Source organism: Drosophila rhopaloa, unplaced genomic scaffold (genome assembly GCF_018152115.1).
Source record: "Drosophila rhopaloa isolate 14029-0021.01 unplaced genomic scaffold, ASM1815211v1 contig_163, whole genome shotgun sequence".
NCBI classification, from domain to species: Eukaryota; Metazoa; Arthropoda; class Insecta; order Diptera; family Drosophilidae; genus Drosophila; species Drosophila rhopaloa.
Genome location: NW_025335043.1, coordinates 8,423,836 through 8,442,948, shown reverse-complemented (window position 1 = coordinate 8,442,948; position 19,113 = coordinate 8,423,836). Strand labels below are relative to the sequence as shown.

Sequence of the window (19,113 nt, the reverse complement as noted above, 5' to 3'; positions counted from 1 at the left end):
TTTATGCTAATAACATCCATTTGACGAGTTGTTAATTTGGCATTTGTTTGCTGTCTTGTTTTCGCGATATTCCCTTCCATCATTCCTTTTATATAAGTAAATGTACGTTGTAATCCGAGAGTTAATCATAGCGAAGGCCTGGGCAAAATTAGTTTTCATCTCTCCTTTATGATTGCTTGTTTTGTTTTGGATTTGGTGTTCATTTTTTTTTTATTCATTCATACTCGTATTCTAATTTGCACACCCTTATGAATTCCATACTCTATCGTCGATTTGCGTCACTGCACGCAATCTGTATTCATGGAACTGAAGCTGAAGGATTTCTATGGTTGGATGAAGGTATTGTCTATTTGGTTTTTACGAAAAGCGGGAAAGTTTCCTTTTTTACAGCCAGAAACAATAGTATTAAAATTTACTGAAAAAGAAATCATTGATATGAACGATATCTTAAGTTATAATACACAAAAAAAAATGAATAGAATAATATAACTTAACCATAGCGTCATTTCTATTTAATAAAAAAAATATGTTTAAATGGTGATTTATTTCATTAATAATTTGTATAATTTACAATATAATAGGGCTTCTGTAATTAAAAAAAAAAAACAGCTTTACATAAAGTCTTGTAGTAGATCTCTTTATTTGTAGCAATGCAAGTTCAAAAAAAAGAACGGAGCTTGTTCATTGAAAATTTACTTATTGAAACCAAATCCCCAGCAAACGATTCATGTCATACACCCCCTACAAGCCAGACATAATAACCATTTTGAATTCAAGCTTTTCAAGGGCAAGTATTGCCAAAGTCTGCCAAGTCGCGATTGATGTTAAACCTTATCTTGTCAACTTGTTGTCAGCCAGTCTACGATTCACATACGATTCACTCCGTCGTCTGTCCATTGTTCCTGAGAACCTGGAAGATTGGGTCTTGACATCTTTCTTAAATGATTATTTTTTTTATTTAAGCCGAAGCAGCTTTGCTGGGTGATACTCTTTCGTTTTGGCCAACACTCAAAAAAAGTTTCAAATAATTATCAAAAACATTTAAGATTTGTTTTCTAAGCTTTACAAAAGGAATTTTTAGTGGCTCTACCAAATTTATTTTTGTTTTTAAAAAATTCCTAAAACTATATTATAACCAAATACCAAATTTTGTTTTAATTTGTATTAGTTCAATTTAATCTTGTATATTAATTAGGAAAAGCAATTATTTCTGAATACAAACTTTTTTTGAATTATTAAGCTATTGAGTCACTAAGAAATCTTTGATTTATTCAATAGGAGTTTTTTTTTAATTCTTAACAAGTTTATTTTTCACTAATTTATTACGAATCTTATTTCAAGTGTAGAGTGCTGAGAAAATCCCAGTGTGTGTGGTAAGCATTCATTGTGTAGGAAAACTGTTTTCATTGTGTGTTACAATTGATTTCGATTTCGACTGCGGCACTGCCTTTGCCTTTGAATGGCAACTGAGTTACGAGAATGTGCAAATGGAAATAGAATGAAAATACTCGTCACATCGTCTGGGAGTTGCCACTACTCATCTGAAGTCTACATTTCGTGTGCCGCTTCATTTACTTTATGTCTTTTGTCTGCTCTTTATGTGTACATGGCTACAATTTGAATGAGCTGGTGTAGTCTTCTTTACTTCTTTTTGGTTGAGCTGCATTTTTATGGTTCTCCATCAAATGTTTCTGACTGTTCTATTATTTATTGTATGGCTACTTGATGAACATTTTGCCGAAAACGTTTTATGGGATCATGTCTTCCGATTCAGAGTGGGCCCTTTTCCCCTTTCTCCCATGACTATCAATCATTCTGCTGTGCACTTAGAATTATAACCGACTTAAATTCAAAAGAACAGAAAAACAATCTTTATCTTTTTATATCTAAACATCTATGTCTTGTAATGAAAAAATTCAAATCTAATTTGTTTGTATAAATTATTTGTTTTAGACTATTTTTTTTAATTTCAGAAAGCTTAGTTTCCATTATATTTTTTCCATGTGCGATTGAAATACCCATTTAATAACTTTGGCCGACATTTATGAAGTGTCTACAAATAGTAAAAGCCTCCGGTCTCAACCAAATCCACTTGTCACAACCTGTTGGCCCATCGTTTATTGTACACTGGCTGCTCAAAATGGCGGAACTAATGTGCCGCCGTATTTGAATTATTATTACAACGCTTTGGGATTAGGGCGTGACGGCCATAATGAGTCTCACGCAGAGTGCAAAAATGGGCAAGCGTAAATTGCACACGATTTATTAAGCGCCGGCGATTTTGACGAGGGGCGACATGTCATTTCGCTGTGTAATTTATAACCAAAACATAACCGAGAAAGAAAAATCGATTTGCGATATGCGATCTGACAGGCTCGGCCTTTTGAGAATTGGCTTTAAATTTAAAGACCGAAGCCTCCAAATGGCTGTATTTTGCACATGCTGTCTTTGCGATTGCCGTCTGGGCAATCAAAACAAAGAGCAATGTCTAGCCAAAACTTGGTTGGTTTTTATGAGTTCTACATGATTCTGATTACTGTCGTAACTTTGAGGCTATAGTTCCTGATAGAAAGCATACACTATAGTTTTAATAGTACCCTTTACAAGAAAGAAACTTATTTATGTCATATCTTTTAAAAGTTTTTGACGATATTACATTGTGTAAATATCTTATGTTAAAGTTCTTCTACTGTGTTAATTTCATTTTACTCAAACTATGACATGTTCATTTATTTGTCTTTTTTTTTGTTATGTCACATTTAATCGAGTTTTTGGTATTTTTAAAATAAAAGTCGCAATTAAAGATTATTTTCGGTCCCCCGATACTAGTGAAATTTAGTCGCATATTCTATCCTTCGAACGACAGCTAAACAATTGATTCACCAAAACTATAAGCTATACACATATCAACATCAATCCATTGCACAAATCCAAGGACTCCGACTACAATTTACTTGTTCAGGCTGTCCTCCAACTTTCCCACCTGCTGGCTGCTCACTGAATTATGGATGCTCCTTAAAGCGCATTCCAAGGCTGCTTCGTCCTGGACTTCTTGCTCTCTGTTGAATTTTAAATGGGCCCGCATTCCTCGAATGCTTGTTTTGTGCCTCGTTGGTTGCCCAATCGACATTGGCCGTCGTCTTGGACTACTTCCAGTCCAATTTGCCGGATCCTTCGTCTGCCATTGTGCCGTGTGTACACACGCGCCGCTCTAATAATCCAATTTCCACGTGTTGACTTACGTGTTGTGACACTTGGGTTTGTCCCTGGGGGAAATGTGTTCTGTTGCTGCACGGACTATCAGTATTTCAGTATTTTACAGCTGAACAAATAATTAGTTTTATATAAATTTCCTTAAATTTTTGAGCCTTTTTAGAAATATTTGAAAAATGATAACAAAATATTTAGATTATACGTCTTTAACAACTAAAACTTTTTGTGACGTTACAGCTCACGACTAACCGTTTTCTGTTTTATGATTTCAATATGATTTTTTTATTTGCAAAAAAATCTCTGTAACAATTTTATTTCATAAAGCTCTCAAATATCAAAGGCAAATGTCCAATGCTATCAAATTAAAGGATTTCTCCCATTTTTCCTTCCTTCTTCAAAACCGCTGACTAATTAGCAACTGGCCGAAAGAGGAAAAGCTGTTAGTTTTGACTTTTCCATCTATCTTTTTTTTGGCTCTTAGCCACGCGAATTAAACCGCAATAAATGGCTTGTGGTGCGATGTGTGGGTGATTCGCGGAAAACGGTTTTGTTTGACTTTGTTTTGCTGTGCATTTGTAACATTTCTCTTCATCGTTTTCGAAGCTTAAATTAACGGATGCGAGAATATCTCTAATTATTCTGGCAATTTTTACGGAAGCTTCTTAAATTGTTTATTTATTGATTAAGCTTAAGACCTAAACTGATTTGGGGTCAAGTAAGGAGATTCGTTTTAACAAAGTGCCAGTTTTCACATTTTATGGGCCAATTTAAATTATTATGAAAAATAGTCATATTTAAGAATACTACAAATGATAAAGGGAGGTGTTTATAAGTTTTGTTGCCCAACGGATGGGTTGCTTTTGTTTTGGCCCAAAATAAACACCATCCTTCCCAAAAGTTGTAATATTGTTCAATCTATAATTATTTGAACTACTTTCCCGCCCCCAAAAAATAAAAAATGTTATTCTTGCTTAAACTGTATTTATTTATTAATAGAATTTACAGGGACTGCTGTGCTGGGCGTTGCTGATGACGACACAGGGTCCGTGCTGGACCTTCACGGAGCTCTCGCTGCGCCAGTCGCACTCGATGGGCACGAACTGGCCCTTCCGCATCACGGTCTTGGGCTTGGTGATGCCGTAGCAGGCATACTGGAAGACGCTCCTCGAGATGGGCAGGCACTGCTCGTAGATCTCCACGATGTCCGCGTGCATGCTGTCCACGGAGAAGTCCTGGCCGCAGCGCAGCTTCTCGTGGATGTGCAGTTTGCTGCTCCGCGAGAACTGGGTGCGACACCTCCGGCAGTGGAGTTCCCTCAGTGGCGAGCTGAGCTGGTCCCTTTCGAGGGACTTCACGGGGGTGGAGAGCTCGTGCAGCCGCTGGAACTGCCCCATTATGTTGTTCAGGATGAGGAAGTTCTTGTTGGGCAGCTGCTGAAGGGTTTCGCTGACATGATAGGGCACCACATACAGCTCCTTGGTGGTCTTGCACTGCTGCAGTCCGTAGAGATTGACCCGCATGTTGGGCGGGAAGTAGCCGTTGCATTCGCGGAAGTGCTTCAGGTAGGCGGAGCGCAGGCTGGCCAATTCCGATTCGCTGGTGGTGGATGTGGATTTGGTGGACAGACCCTCATCCTGTTTCAGCTGCAGGGGCAGTGCAAAGAGGGCTGACTCCGCCGGCTGGCTTTCCGCATCCACCCGAATCCTCTTGACCTGAACCTTCAATCTGGTGATGCTGCACTCGGCCATCCCGTATTCACTGCTGCAGTGGAGATAGTTCTCGATCCTCTGCATCAGCATCTCGTAGACCACTCCCACGCACTCGTCCACGTCGTAGTGGTGGTCCACCCGCAGGGAACCGCTCTGGAAGATCAGCACCTGGTCCATGGAGTTCACATAGCAAGCCAGGCTGAACTCCACGGCCACGGTGTTGTTCTGGAACATCCAGCGGAGCAGCTCGGGCACTCCCCGGGCACAGGTCTCCCCCATGAAGTGGTCCAGCTTGTCCTTGGAGCTCTCGTCGCAGAAGAAGAAGGTCTCGATCTGGCGGGCCTCGATGATGTCCAGGACAGCCTGCTGCTGCTTGGTGAGCTGCAGGCCCTGGGATGCTTCTCCTCCACGCAGCCAGTGCTGGGATGGTGGCTCATCTGCGTGGATGGAGCTGAAGCAGGTGGCGCACTCGTGCAACTCACCCTGGGCGAACCACTGGTGGTGGAAGGTCTGCGTCGTCTCCTCGTTGGAAAACACAAAGCTGGAGATTGGCTCGTCGTCGTACATGGTTATGGTTAAGATTTTTTAAACTTGAGGATATTTCAAAGTTTGTATAGGTAGCAAATCTTTAGATTGCCTATTTCTGAGTTGGAATCTGCTGTTGAGGATTTTTGTATGCTGATAATTGATAACTGATTGTTCTTCACAATTGTTTTAGAAATACTGAGATGTGTCTAGGACAAGATTCAGTAGCTGAATGATAATTTCAACCACATCGGCAGGGCTTATATACAAACTATAGCCAAAGGGTAACAGGTAGTTGAAGTCTTTACCTGTCGCAGGTATCGTGCAGCCTTTGGGTGGCATAACATCTGCATGTGGGATATTCAAATTCCCTAATCTGTTTATGACACGTAGGGTGTGCTAATTATTAGGATCAGCAACAGCTGCGTTATCATAAAAGTTGTAAGGTAACTAAGCTAGATTAGGAAAATCTGATTTTCGCTTTACTTTACTCAAGATCTAGGTACTGTACAACTGGGAAATTATAATATGTTGGTCATGTAAGATATATTTATTTGGAAATAAGTAGAATTATAGGGTAAAATAGGTACTTTAGAACACACTTAAACAATTGTTTTAATAAAGGACGTAGACTTACATCTTTTATAAAAAATGTAACTAATTAATCAAAACGATTAGGAATATATTAATTGCATACCTTTTAGGCGAATCTTTCTTTCCTTCTTATAAATTCTCCTTTTATTGTTTAGTTAACAAGGTTTCAACTAGTCTATCTTTCTTAAAGTCGCCTCTGCAAATAGCCGTACATCTTCAGCTCACTCAAGTGACCAAAGGCAAAAGGATCAACCAATAGAGAGAATAAACAAACGGCGCCACCACTGCGTGCAAATTGCAGCAGTCAAACGCAGGGCAGACCGTACGGTGGAGCCCCAGGGAAACGCCTCCATCCGCTTCTTTGAGTCTTTCCATGTTGTCACTGCCTCCGCGGAAAAACCAAGTGCACAATGGCCTGTGGAGAAGGGACACTGGACAATGACCACCGCGTGGCAAGTGACGTGACAATGGCGGTGGCGATGTCCTGCCACAGGATCTGGAGCTCTGGAGTCAGTCCCACTGCAGTCGCTTTATTTCCGTTTCCGCTTTTCACGCTTCATTGTCCGCTTTGGTTTAGGTTTTGGTCGCGGTTTCGGTTACCTCCGCACAGAGTTTTCCCCACTCTGTGCGATTTAAAGCCACTTCCCAGTGAAATATGCTCGCAAATTAACAAAGGCAATTAGAAGGTGCTTAAAGCGAAAGTAGACAATGATTATTTAACCAAGTTTGGCCCGTTCTCCACTCATTCGTCAAGCTTTCGTTGCACAGCATTTTTAATGGGAATTTATTTTATCTATTCTTTGTTATTGTGTTCTTGGAAATAAGGTATAAACGACAGAAAAGAATTGGATACAATTTTATTTAACATCTATTGACAATCATTTTCTCATTTATTTATTTTTCAGTATCTAATTTGCTTTCTTTTTCACAGAATTTAAGTAATTTTGTTTCCCTAGAAGCTTATTTTCAATGCCGATGGTTTTTGAAAAATTAAGCTTGAAGTAATAAATAAATAAATTGTTTTTTATGATTTAATACAACATTTTTTATGAGGCATTTTAAAAGATATGATGTTTTTTACACAAAGTTTGCTTTTTAGATATACAAATTATTCCAACACTTTTAAAATTCAAAGAACCTTCATAACTCGGCACCCTATAAATTGTGCCCCGTACTTTGTTGCACATTTTCAACTTTTCAGCTTTTATTTATTTTTATATTTTTGTGATTTTTTTTGTTGCAGCTTGTGCATTTGGCTGGCATGTAAACAATGCCACAGAGCAGCAACATAGACAACGGCGGGGCCAGGACAAAAACTTAATTAAGTCTGATGCAGGACAAGGGGATGGGAGCCATGGCGCTGGCGAAAATTCAGTGAACCCCCAAGAAGTATGGCAAAAAGGATTGCCAATGGTAAATAAAAATTGCCGCAAAGTTGCAACCAAAGTGCTGACTTCGAACCGACACCGGTGCCATAGCCGTGGGGCAATGATCAATCCGCATCCATCAGGTTTGCACTCAAAATCAAATCAAAGAGCGACTGTAAAAATGTTATTTGCTCTGCAACAGTGTGAAACTGAAAGCCAAACGCCAGTCGAAGCTGATGAGCAATCAACCGGACACCCGGATGCCCAACGGATATGGATGGATGTCGGAGACTATGGTATATCGACCCGTACTCACACCATGCGTATCCGGGTCATACTAGTTCCAATCTTTCGCCCATCGAGTAAAGTCCCTCCAGGCATGCTGCTTAAAAGCTCAGCTAAGGGTCGTCTAATGGGTGAGGCAGGACACCTGTCCAAGTCTGAGGTCCTGGCGATCCGGTAAATCCTGCAAAATTGAGCTGCATGAAATCTGTGCATTCGGCTTGCCTTCCTCCTTTTCTGCCATGGCTGTGTGTTGACATTTTCCGAGTTTTCCTCATATTTTGTATCTTCACCAGCTCCATTTTAGAGCTGTCTGGCCACAGGATCTGAAACAAGTGTCCTGTACACATATTGAGCTTTTGATAGTTTGCTTTCTTTTGGTGCATTTTCACACATTGGAAAGAAAAAACGATGCCAGAAGGGTAGAGACCAATTCGAGTGGCAACAGCATGAATAATGCTAATTGAGTCATAAACTGTTGAGTTGGATTCCAGTTGCATATTAAATTTCTTACAGCTGAATTCTTGGAACCAAAACATTTCCATATTCACTCTCACAAAAGACTTTAATTTTTTTAACTTTTTGGTAATGTATATCCAGCTTAAGTTTAAATATATAAATTCATAATTATTGTCATCATTAGAACACAATTGAATAACTAGAAAGCTTTGAAACACTTTTTTGGTTAGTGTTTTAATTTGATGATTTATTGTGAATTCGTGCTGCTGCTTTTAGTCAACTGAATTGATGAATTCTTCTAAAAATGTAAAGCGATATGAACGCAAAGACAAACAAATGTATAATATATTTTCTTAATTCATAAGTTAATTTTTTGGAGCAAGAAACTTAAGTGAAAAGCTTCTCACACTAAATGTTGTGAACTTGTTTTCTAGATTTTATTATTCCTGCGTTAAGCTGCATTTTACAGTACATAGTTTAAGTTGTGGCATTTTATTTTCATATTATGTGTTTTTTCGATGAAAACTTTTCCACTTTATTCAAGCTGGGCCTATGGGGGAAATGCGAATGAAAGAAAAAGTGTAACTTGGTTGCAATTTATGTTAAAATTTGCGTATTCATGCAACTGCCAACAGCGAGGATGGGGACCCACTTCAAGTGTCTGGCTCTGATGAAAATTGCCATAAAAACTTTGGCTGTCTCAATGGTAAAAGTCGTCAACACAGCGTCGTCGCCAACATTGTCGACGTTCTTTAGCCGCCCTCATCCTTTTAGCCTCCGTCGTCCTTTTTAGCCTCCTTCGTCCTTTTAGCCAGAAATCCCCACAGACGCCGCACAGACGTAAAGTGCAAGGGAAAACTACGGAATATGGCTAAAACTGTGGGCGGGTCTGGGATTTGAGGTGTTGACTGGGCCACAATTTGTCAGCAAGTTTCGCTAACAACTAAATTCCATGCTTGGTTTGAGTGCAATTGCATCGCATCCCCGCTGCATGCAAATTATGCAAATTCGCTTTTCAGCCGGCAGCCAGCACCCCCATTCACCCCCATTCACTTTCACTTTCCAACTGACTGAGTGCAAGGTCATCATATTAATGCCCTTTCATTCCGCATGCATCGGGCAAAAGCTAAAGCTATAGCTACGACTAAAGCTGAGCCAGCAGCGCCAGTTGAGACAGCAATTAAAATGCTTTAGAATTCTGTTGGCTGTCAGTCAAAGATTGAGTCACTCGTAGTCATCATCCTTGTTTGACAGCTGCTAGCTGGATGTCATTAGATGGATACCAATGAGATGCCACTTGTGGGTTCGTATTCTCGTATTCGCATGGCAAAGGACCAAAAATGCCGTTCAGAACTCTTTAGCGCACTTGAGAGCTTTGTAAGCAAATCGCGTGGGTGGTTTTTAGAGGGTGTTAATGGGTGTGTTGGAATGCAAGGAGTTTTAAAAAGCAGACGGTCGTAGGAAAATTTTTAAATAATGTTAGATTCATTTGGAAACAAGAAATTTTTTTTTTCTTGCTATTAAATAGGCTTACATAAATAAGACTGTCACAACAAAATTTTAAATGAGCCCAAGTAATATAAGTGTGAAATAATACAATACAAATAATACTTTCTACAATTAAAAATTTCTTTTTCATATATTGAAAAATTTTTTTTAATGTTGAACGTATTATGTTAAACAGTAGTAAACTTACAGTTTCTTGCTAAGTCTTTTACTACATGCTGTAATGACTCTGTTAACCCTAACAAAAAATTTATATTTTTAAGTAAACAATCTGCCTCGTTTTTATTAAAATAATAATAATAATAATAAACATAACAAAAAATGGTTTTCACAATTAAACTCTTCAGAATTTCAATCCACTAAACCAATACATATGTTTTACTATAATAAACATATGTTTTTGAGGTATTGAAGAACCGGCCCTCATTAATTAAAAACTATCTGATACTTAAGTTCGCATCTTATTTTCTGCATAATGTGCAGTCTTTGTAAACGAAATGAATTCTGGTGTTGACCTTGTTCTCTCGCCACATGCTTTGCTAATTAATTATGCAACATTTTTGGGGGTCATGCTGCAGAGGCATATGGCTAGATAGTCTGTGCTGGATTTATATTTAATTTATTGCATTTAATTGAAATGAATTTCATATGAGTGGCTGACCAGCTGCCCAAGTGTTTTTATTGTTGCTTTGCTGATAAAGTTGTCTGCACTTATGGCTGGTTGTTTAAATATTTGGCAGATGCTTGTTTTCATGCAAATCCCTGATGCATACATTTTGCAGAAATTGTTCTTCATTCCCCCTCACAAAGTTATGCATAAAATCAAGCGAAATTGTAGTGTCATAGAAAGACATGGTTTTAAATATCTCATTGACATTTCCATCAACTTTTCTTGGGAACTTTTTTCAACATCTTCTTTCTTCATCTAGGAGCTGCAGCGAAATTTAGTCATTAATTTTCAGACACCTTGAAAATCTTGTTTCAGTTTTTCCTTTCATCTTTCTTGTCTTTATCATCATTTTTTAGCTCATCTAAAATCAGTTTAGCTGCTCGTTTGAGTTTTTTCCTATAAAAAACTCATTGATTACTTTATCTTGAGTTGCTTTTCATTTGCTTAACTGTTTGAGCAACGTAGCTTTTTCATCCGGTTTCCGACTTCCTTTTCTGTGAGCTTTCAGCGAAATGCATTGCTTAATAAATCCTTAATCCTTCTAAGACTGGGATTTCAATTTTACCGGCGCTGCCTTTCATTAATAGAACTCTCGTATTTCCCGGCCGTTTTTTGCATTTTATTCTCCCATTAAATTGGAAAATTCGATCAATCGTAAAATTCATTTACGATTCGCACGTTCTGCTGCTGAAAAGTTGATGGTAAAATCAAATTGAAATTGTTTGACTTTAATTTCCATTGATGTGATGATGCTGTCTTTAGTATTCCCTGTCATTTTCACCTTTTACGATAACCATTCTCATGAAACATTGCCTGTCTGATGTAAATAAAAAATGGCGATTTAAATTGGTTTAATCAATGTAATGTAAGCGTTCTTTAATACGATTTTTTTTATAAACAAAATCGTTGTCTTTATATTAATACAAAATTTTAGCAAGTTCCCTCGTCCTAAACAAATGGCTGTATGACACAGATTCACACAGATTCCCTTTGACTTATGACTTTCAAACGCACTCCTCCATTAGTTGACCGCACCGCAAATTCTGCCCACAGTTCGTATACGCAATCAATGAAATTTCGCCTGGGCATGACGCGTTTAATTCAGGCGTAAGCCACTTAATGACTTTCGAACAGTTTACAGCCTTCGCAACCGGCTGACAGGTGCTTAAACCACCTGCCCAGAAATGCCATCAGCCTCAACCGGAATCAAGATTAACTCGCCCCCGCAGACATCACTCAAAATCACAGTTCAAATTGCAAAATGCAGCAAATTAAAACAAAGGCACGTAAATGGCTTAATAATTCTTTCCTTTGGCCTGGCAAAAAGGACCCCTCTGGGTGGCTAGTGATGCCAAATTCAATTCAAACAAGTTATTCAAAAATAAAAGAAAAATGATTAAATAACAAATTTATAAGACACTTAATCTTTAATCTTTGAATAATAAATAATAATAAATGTTTTTGCGCACGTATCCTTCTGATAGTATTATATCTTTGTGTAAAAAAATGCACATTTTTATTTAACAAAAAAAGCGAAGTTGTCATCACTGTTTGTGGCTGCCACATGGAACTCGGCCTAGACAAAGAACGAGTCTGCCAACACGGCATTAAATTGGGTGGCGGTGGGCTTTTATTTATTTTCTGCGTAATTTCATAATTTATGCATAATAAAATGGGAGTTGAGGGTGCCTCTTCGGTCCCACTGTACCGGAAGTCCCGATGTCGCCCACCCCCTCCCCCTCGTTGGCTGGCATCCAACTGACATTTTTCATAACTGCTGTGGGTGGACTGGGGCTTACATTTTTCTGGGATTTTTTCCAGCACCCCTCTTTTCTGTCCCGCTTTGCCTTTTACTAATTTAACATTTCAGCGTCCAATTAACATTTTAAGCCAAAAAGCTTTGGGGAGTTGCACGCAGGAAAAGTGCCAGCGGAAAAGTGGGTGTGCATCTGCCTTTCTAGGGTAGAAAAATGTTGATTATGAAATTTTTGAACTTACTGAATTTAGTGAGGTGGGGCAACCAATGGCTATGTAGGATAGATTGATTGGATTGGAATTTCAGTGAGAATTTCAATATATCCTAATTAATTTGGTTGTGTTGTTTTAGTTCTTTTTAACTTTTTTTAAGTGTATGTTTCAAAGTGAAGAATAAATTGAATTGAACGATTTATGTTATCGTACAAAGTTCAGCATACTAACTTTTTTCTTATCTGTGGTGCTGTCTTTAAATTTAAATAATTTTCCTCTTTAAAGGAGTTTGTTTAAATACTTGTAGTATTTTGGAGTTTTATACATTTATGTATAATTTTCAAAAAATCCTAGTTTATAATTGTGTTTAATAATTTCTCGTATTTTGAATAAAAAATTTAAGTTTTTAAGAGTTTTTAAGAGCTTTAGTTGTTTTTCGGCTTGCATACTTATTCAATACCAAAAGTGTCCGTTACCTAAAGCAGTTAGCAAAAAAATGAAAATAGGGGAATTTTCATCCTCTATAAAAGAGAAGGAGGCACGAATGCCAATAAGCCTTTCGGCATAACCAAGTGGTAAATAGAAAATTATGAATGCTGAAGAACGGGTGTATTTATGGGGGCTTCAAACTAGACTGGGTGCCACTTCTTCTGCCATTTCCCGTATATATCCTCGTTATTTCCCATTCCACTGGCATCAGCATGCACTTAGGACTCCGGTATTAATGCAAATGCATTCCAGTGGCTCTGGCACATATGCAACGTGATGTGGAAATCCATTCACCGGGGAATGTCTGCTGCTTCTGCTGCATTCCAAGAAATAATAGAAATTCATTTTTATGTTACGCAATTTTTCCGAATAATTTCCCAACTGCTGCTGCTCATTAAAATTGAAATTATGTTTTTTGTTTTTATCCAACCGCTCTTCAGTCGGTCTGTGTGTGTTTTGCAGCCCTTTGTCGTTTGTGCTTCGCAGTCACCCTGGTTTTCAAAAAGTTCCAGTTGCCAGCGTGTTAATTTGTGCGTAAACGTTGCACTAACGAAGCGGAAGCTTTTGGCCCCGCGAATAATAGAGGGTTAAGAGGTAAAGGGGTTTTTCGGTTTGCGCAAATTCTGTTGGGATAGAGCGCGTAATTGAAATGGCATTTAAATGTTTCGGGGGACCTGTGTGACGGTGTTCAGTGTGCATTTTCCATTTGAGGGTGTGCCATACAAAATTATGGCGGTTGATTAAAGGAGAAGCGGGGGTGAAGGGACTAGAAGCAGGGGGAAATGGCTGAAATATTCCCAAGTCAAAGGTCATACGCGGTCTAAGTCATTAAAGCGAAGTTTAAGCAATTACTGGTGCGGTTTCATAAATAGGGTCTATGACCCTGTTTTACATTTTAAATTTAAAACATTACAAGCTTTAATTCAGGTTTTTAATTGAATGAAATATTTTTATATTTAATATTTAATAGTAGTATTAATTCTTATTGCTTCTTTGGCAAATGATACTACTGTTGTGTTTTTTTATACATTGTTGATAATTTAATCTCAAAAAGATAGTATTGAACGTTAAATTTTAAAGTTTTGCTTGCAACTGTGAATATCATTCTGTTCTTATTGTCATTAAAACAAAAATTTTGTAAACTGTCATTTACGAATTGTTTGCTGTTAGGGCTCGATGTATTAAACCAGCTTCTCCACAAATTTTATTAAGATTCCATCTTGTGCGTGCTTTTTACATGCATTTCTCGAATAACCGATTAGTTACCTTCAAATTGAGTTTTCGTAATTGCCAACTCGTGTTACGTTTAACCATCGGGTTTCATCTGCAAGCGAGGCATCCACCGCAAAACCAATTACAATCTAGTGGGCAAATTGTGTCGAACTTCACTCTTCAATCTTGAGACACGTGTAGCGCATGGCGACCCCAATTTTCCGGACACCGCAAACTTTTCGGCACTGTCCGACGAAGTGGGAAAGATGCGAGAGTCTCCATTAGAAAGTTGCCAGCGCCAACACACATATCAATTACACAAGTTTTCCTTAGCCTCCGTCGCCTTGGTTTTTGGTCCTGGCATCGTCCTGTAATTGCATGGAAAATGGCAACCGCAGCTCCGTGAATTCGCTTGAGTCTGAAAGCTGTTAGCCAGCGTCTTTGGTGCATCCAAGTTAAATTGAAATTTGCATTTCGCCGGACAGCGGAGCCATAACTTGACTGACTGTCTCTGTCTGGCACAATACATTTCCGTTTGAAGCCCGGAATCTATTCATTCCGATTTCATTTCCTTCAAGTTCCTTTATACACTCTTAAAGAGTATACTATGACTATTTTGATGAGTTAAAATACATAGATAATTTAAAATTAATGTTTTGAATATTTAAACAAATTGTCTTAGTTTATAAGAATGTCCTATAAATTCTTATGTCTTTACTGTCATCCTCATTTAAGCGTAAAACTAATATTAGGGCACTTCAAATTATAAAAAACATTAATTTAATTTACCTGCTTAAACCATAACTGAAATATGAAAGATATGTAATTAATAAAAAAAACTGGTTATTTTAAAAACATTTGTAACAAATTTTTTTTATCAGTTTAAGTTTATGTCCTTTTTTGTAAGAGCATTAAAAATGTGTTTCATTGTTGACTTCCGTATTTTTTTCCTATGACATTTTATTGTTTGAGTAGCGACAACAAAATCACTTCTTTTTTACTCCGTTTTTGTAATAATATTCCTGAATTTTGCTTCTTTCTGATTTTAATGCGTAAAGATTGTTATGCTTATACCAGAAAAGTAGCCAAAAGGCAACAAGAAAAATAATTCTAGTAAACAACCCCACGAAAATTGATTTTTTTTTAAAAGGGGAAGGTAGGTTACGAAGAAGTTATAAGGTTTTTGTTGAAAGAAGTTGTAAAAACCTTTGCATTTGTATTTTTCGCAGGTGATGTGGTTTTGTTTGGGTCGAGTTTGTTTTAAATATCCCAAAAAGTTGCAGGGAGCTTATGGGAAAACATTTAAACTTTGAGCATTGAGTGAATTTTGAATTTGTTTTATGATAGTTTGCAAGAATATATATAAATTTGACTCAAATCAAAGTAATAACTATAACTCTATAAGGGATTTTGGGAAAAAGAATTGAATACCTAAAAGATACAACTGGTTTATATAAGTTAAATATATTTTAAGATAAATGAATCTATAATCATTCCACTGATGAGATCTACTATTGTTCTTAATGTTTTTTGACGAGGAGTTGCTTTTTTCCAACTATTTTTTTAAGCTCCAAAATTCAAAATTTCCAAAAATGGTTGTTTAATCGGCATTAAAGTGCACTTTTAAATGCTAATGTCAAGTAGAGTTACAGCTCGAAATCGCTATTGAATGGATTTATGCCAAAAGGTAATTTCGTAATCATCACAAAATTGCGTAAAGCCTTCACGGAGTCTATTCATAGTAATTAGAGGGTAAAGCCGATTATTTTGGCATACGTGTGCATCGTCAATGGTTAATAACAATCTTAGCTAAGTAAGTACCTTAGGCAGGATATAGGGTCCCCAATTCGGGTCATGCATTCGTTCGCCACAGAGCCTTCAATTGCACTTACGTTTTAAGGCGATCTCGTTTTAAGGCGATGACCATTTTGCCCCCAGGAGAAGTTTCAGGCAAGGACCCTAAGGATATGGCTGTATACGGCCAGCTTCGACGACGACAACAGCGAAATGCATTTACGGCGTAATCCAATCACGGCAGTAATGAAATGGTAAGTGCCAGACACACGAACCGGAGGTGAGGGGCCCAAGTGGACCCCAATGCGGACTGGGCCATTGCCATTCCCAGTTGGAGTAGCATTCACCCACCGGAAGCAGCCAGCTGGCCAGACAAAGCTTCCTCGGACGCAATCTGTGCGCCGGCCAAAAATGCAACAGATCCTGCTCTTATTCCTCTTTTTCTGGGTCACGTTTTGTATGTTGCGAGGATTTTTTTTTTGCCCGGGGGATAGGTCTTTGTGCTCCAAACGACACTGAGAGAAATATATTTTTTATACAAATTCACTGAAAATTAAAAGAATGCTAAATAAAGCATACCATTTAATAATTTCCTATTAAGGGACCATTTCTTTTTGTCATTTTAAGGCTTTAGTTTGTGATCTGTCAGGGAAAGTTAAAATAAACTTGAATTGTTGCTTTTTTAATTTCATTAATTATAGCATTGCTTCTGGCTAAAAGTGTTTAGTCAGATAAACTCTATAATAATTTTAAGTATCTTTATTTTCTTCAGTGCTACTGACTGAGATTTTTAATAGCTCACGTTTCAGATTGCAAGCTGGAGAGGAGTTCCAATCGTTTTGACCAAAAAATCTCCGTTGTTAACGCTGATGACAATGATAGCTGGCTTTGGTTCTTCAACCTCGGCCTTGTTTCGACTTTTGTGAAGGCTCTCGAGCTGCCCCTGACATTGACATCTTTGCGGGGATGCAGATTCCTTTACCTGGTAAAATCGATTAATGGAAACGCCACCAATCAATGCGTTAACTGCAAACCGCAATTTCCACAGTCCTAATTCAATTGCACCCCAGGTGACCGCAATTATGTGATGGAGAAGCTCACAAACTAATCAACTAATTAATAAACCAAGTTTCAGTGCAATGGAATTTACCACATTTCATCACATAAATCAAACGTCTTCTCCTTTAAGTTGCACAACTTGTTGTGGAAAAAATAAACGAAAGTGTCGGGGATTCAAAGGCCAGATGAGGGGGTGCTTTGAAAAGTCAAGAGTGATAATGATACAGATGCCAAGAAGGAAAGTAAAATAAACCAAAAAACAAACCAAACACGGAAAATTCTCACAAATTTGCACTCGAAAAAGTTGCTAAGCTGTCGTTTCCTTTTTCCCCAACTCTTGGCTTACGCAAATCCCCCAACAAACAGCTCAAAGCTCAAACGTTCTTGCCATTTATTTATTTTTTCCTTTCAATGAATTGCTTTCCCATATTTGAGTTAACATTTTCACTCCTCACTCCTCACCTTTCGCCTGCAGTCTGCAGGTGGGCGCACGTATATTTGAGAAATTGAGAAACTGAGAAACCATTCCGACCCAACTCTTTATGCTGGCGCGCTGAAACGCATAAATCAATGGGGGAAAAGCAAGCCGGGAAAGTGGCAGAAAGCCAAGTTCCTAAACTTGATTTAATGCCGGTGCAGCAAGCAGAATACAATATATTGGCAGGTTGTTCTCCAAAGTGCGCTGGCTTAAAAGCTCTTAGCTCGACTTCAGTTCAATCGTATCCAAATAAATCAACAACAGCAGCGGCAACGAAAAAATACTCCTGAGGCTCACAAAAAGTCTAAGATTTGTTCACTGACAAATGAATGGTGGCTAACGAAGTTGTCAAGTTTTGTAGCCATTCAAGAAGGTTTCAATTGAATTAAAGGTTTCACATATTTTCAATACCTCCTTTTTTCCCCAATGAAAATCAACATTTGACAAATTGATCCATTTTTATCTTTTACTTAACTTAATTTAATTAAAATTTTTTTATTAGCGATTTCAAAGCATTAAAAAAAGGTTCCAAGAATATAAAATACAAATTTTTAATCTGTTATTGTAATATTAAATGTTTTGTCAAATGTATTTGTTAAGCTACTTAATACTTTTTTTTGGAGTAAATCCGAAAACAGCCAAATTGATTGTTATAAATCTGGCATTATACGATATGGTATTAATATCTTAAGGTTTTTATGAGGAGTTTGTTGCAAAATACCCCTCTGAAAAGAAAACGTTTCGTTGTTCATTTCTTTATTTTTTTCAAATCAAAGAGATAGGAAAGAAACATGGATTTGCATACTTTAATTTATATTCCCTTATGGGAACCGGCCTTTTGGCCGTCATTCAAATTATCTAAAACCCCATTTAATCCATTTCCGTATAATAGACAAAAACATGTATTTTTTACAAACATTGCTTTATTGAGACTTTTTCAAGCAAATTTACATAAATTAATTAAATTACTAAGCCTAAGTACACAATATTCAGCTCATTCCATGAGATACTGTTTGTTGTACAAACTTTATCAATTGGTTGATTTCCATTCCCAATGAAAACTCAGCCTCCGAGTGCCGCAGACTTTAATAGTGGCATTGACTCATCTGCGTTCATACTTCGTCGACTGCCCTCGTAAAAAGTTTTTTATTCCCCATTTTACGAGTACCTCAGTTGACTCTGGCTAAGCAGCTTATTTTATGCAATTCCGTCTTATTCGTTTTTAATTGCATAAATCAGTTTAATTACCTAATGGGCTAATTTAAAAATCTGTAATGCAGAAGTAACTATTTTTAAACACAAAATAGAATTTAAATTTATTACAATGTTTCTTTATTTCTTATTTATTTACTCATGGTTCGAGGACTTAATTATAGCTTATTGGTGGAGTGTTATTGGCAGTAAAATACATAAATTTATTATATTTTAATTTTAAATTAAATTTAGAAAAAGTTTAATATTTATATTAATATTTTAAAATATTTGCATTATTATTCAAACCCCTTTATTTTTATGTAACTAAAATATCTAAAATCTTCCTATTTGACGCTATCAACTTTTATATATTGCTAATATATCGTTGTGCGGCCTAGAATCCAATAAGAATCTTTATTGAAATCATATACTTATGCTTATTATGTATATAGACACATATTAATACTGCTTAGTCTCAAATTCTTAATAATGTTTGTTTTTAAAGTTTACATTATTTTGGGTAGAAAATGATTACAACATAATTTAAATGCGTCGTTTTGTATAATTTATACATTAGTTGGTGTTTTCGTTTTT

General features: G+C 37.2%; 1 protein-coding gene across 1 annotated transcript; it reads right to left on the bottom strand.

The window, feature by feature from the left end:
- Positions 1-4,177: 4,177 nt before the first annotated feature.
- Positions 4,178-5,651, bottom strand: LOC108043803 (protein terminus). Its single transcript, XM_017122614.2, has one exon. The coding sequence runs from the start codon at positions 5,487-5,489 to the stop codon at positions 4,203-4,205; it is 1,287 nt and encodes a 428-aa protein (XP_016978103.1). The 5' UTR covers positions 5,490-5,651; the 3' UTR covers positions 4,178-4,202.
- Between the last annotated feature and the right edge of the window lie 13,462 nt (positions 5,652-19,113).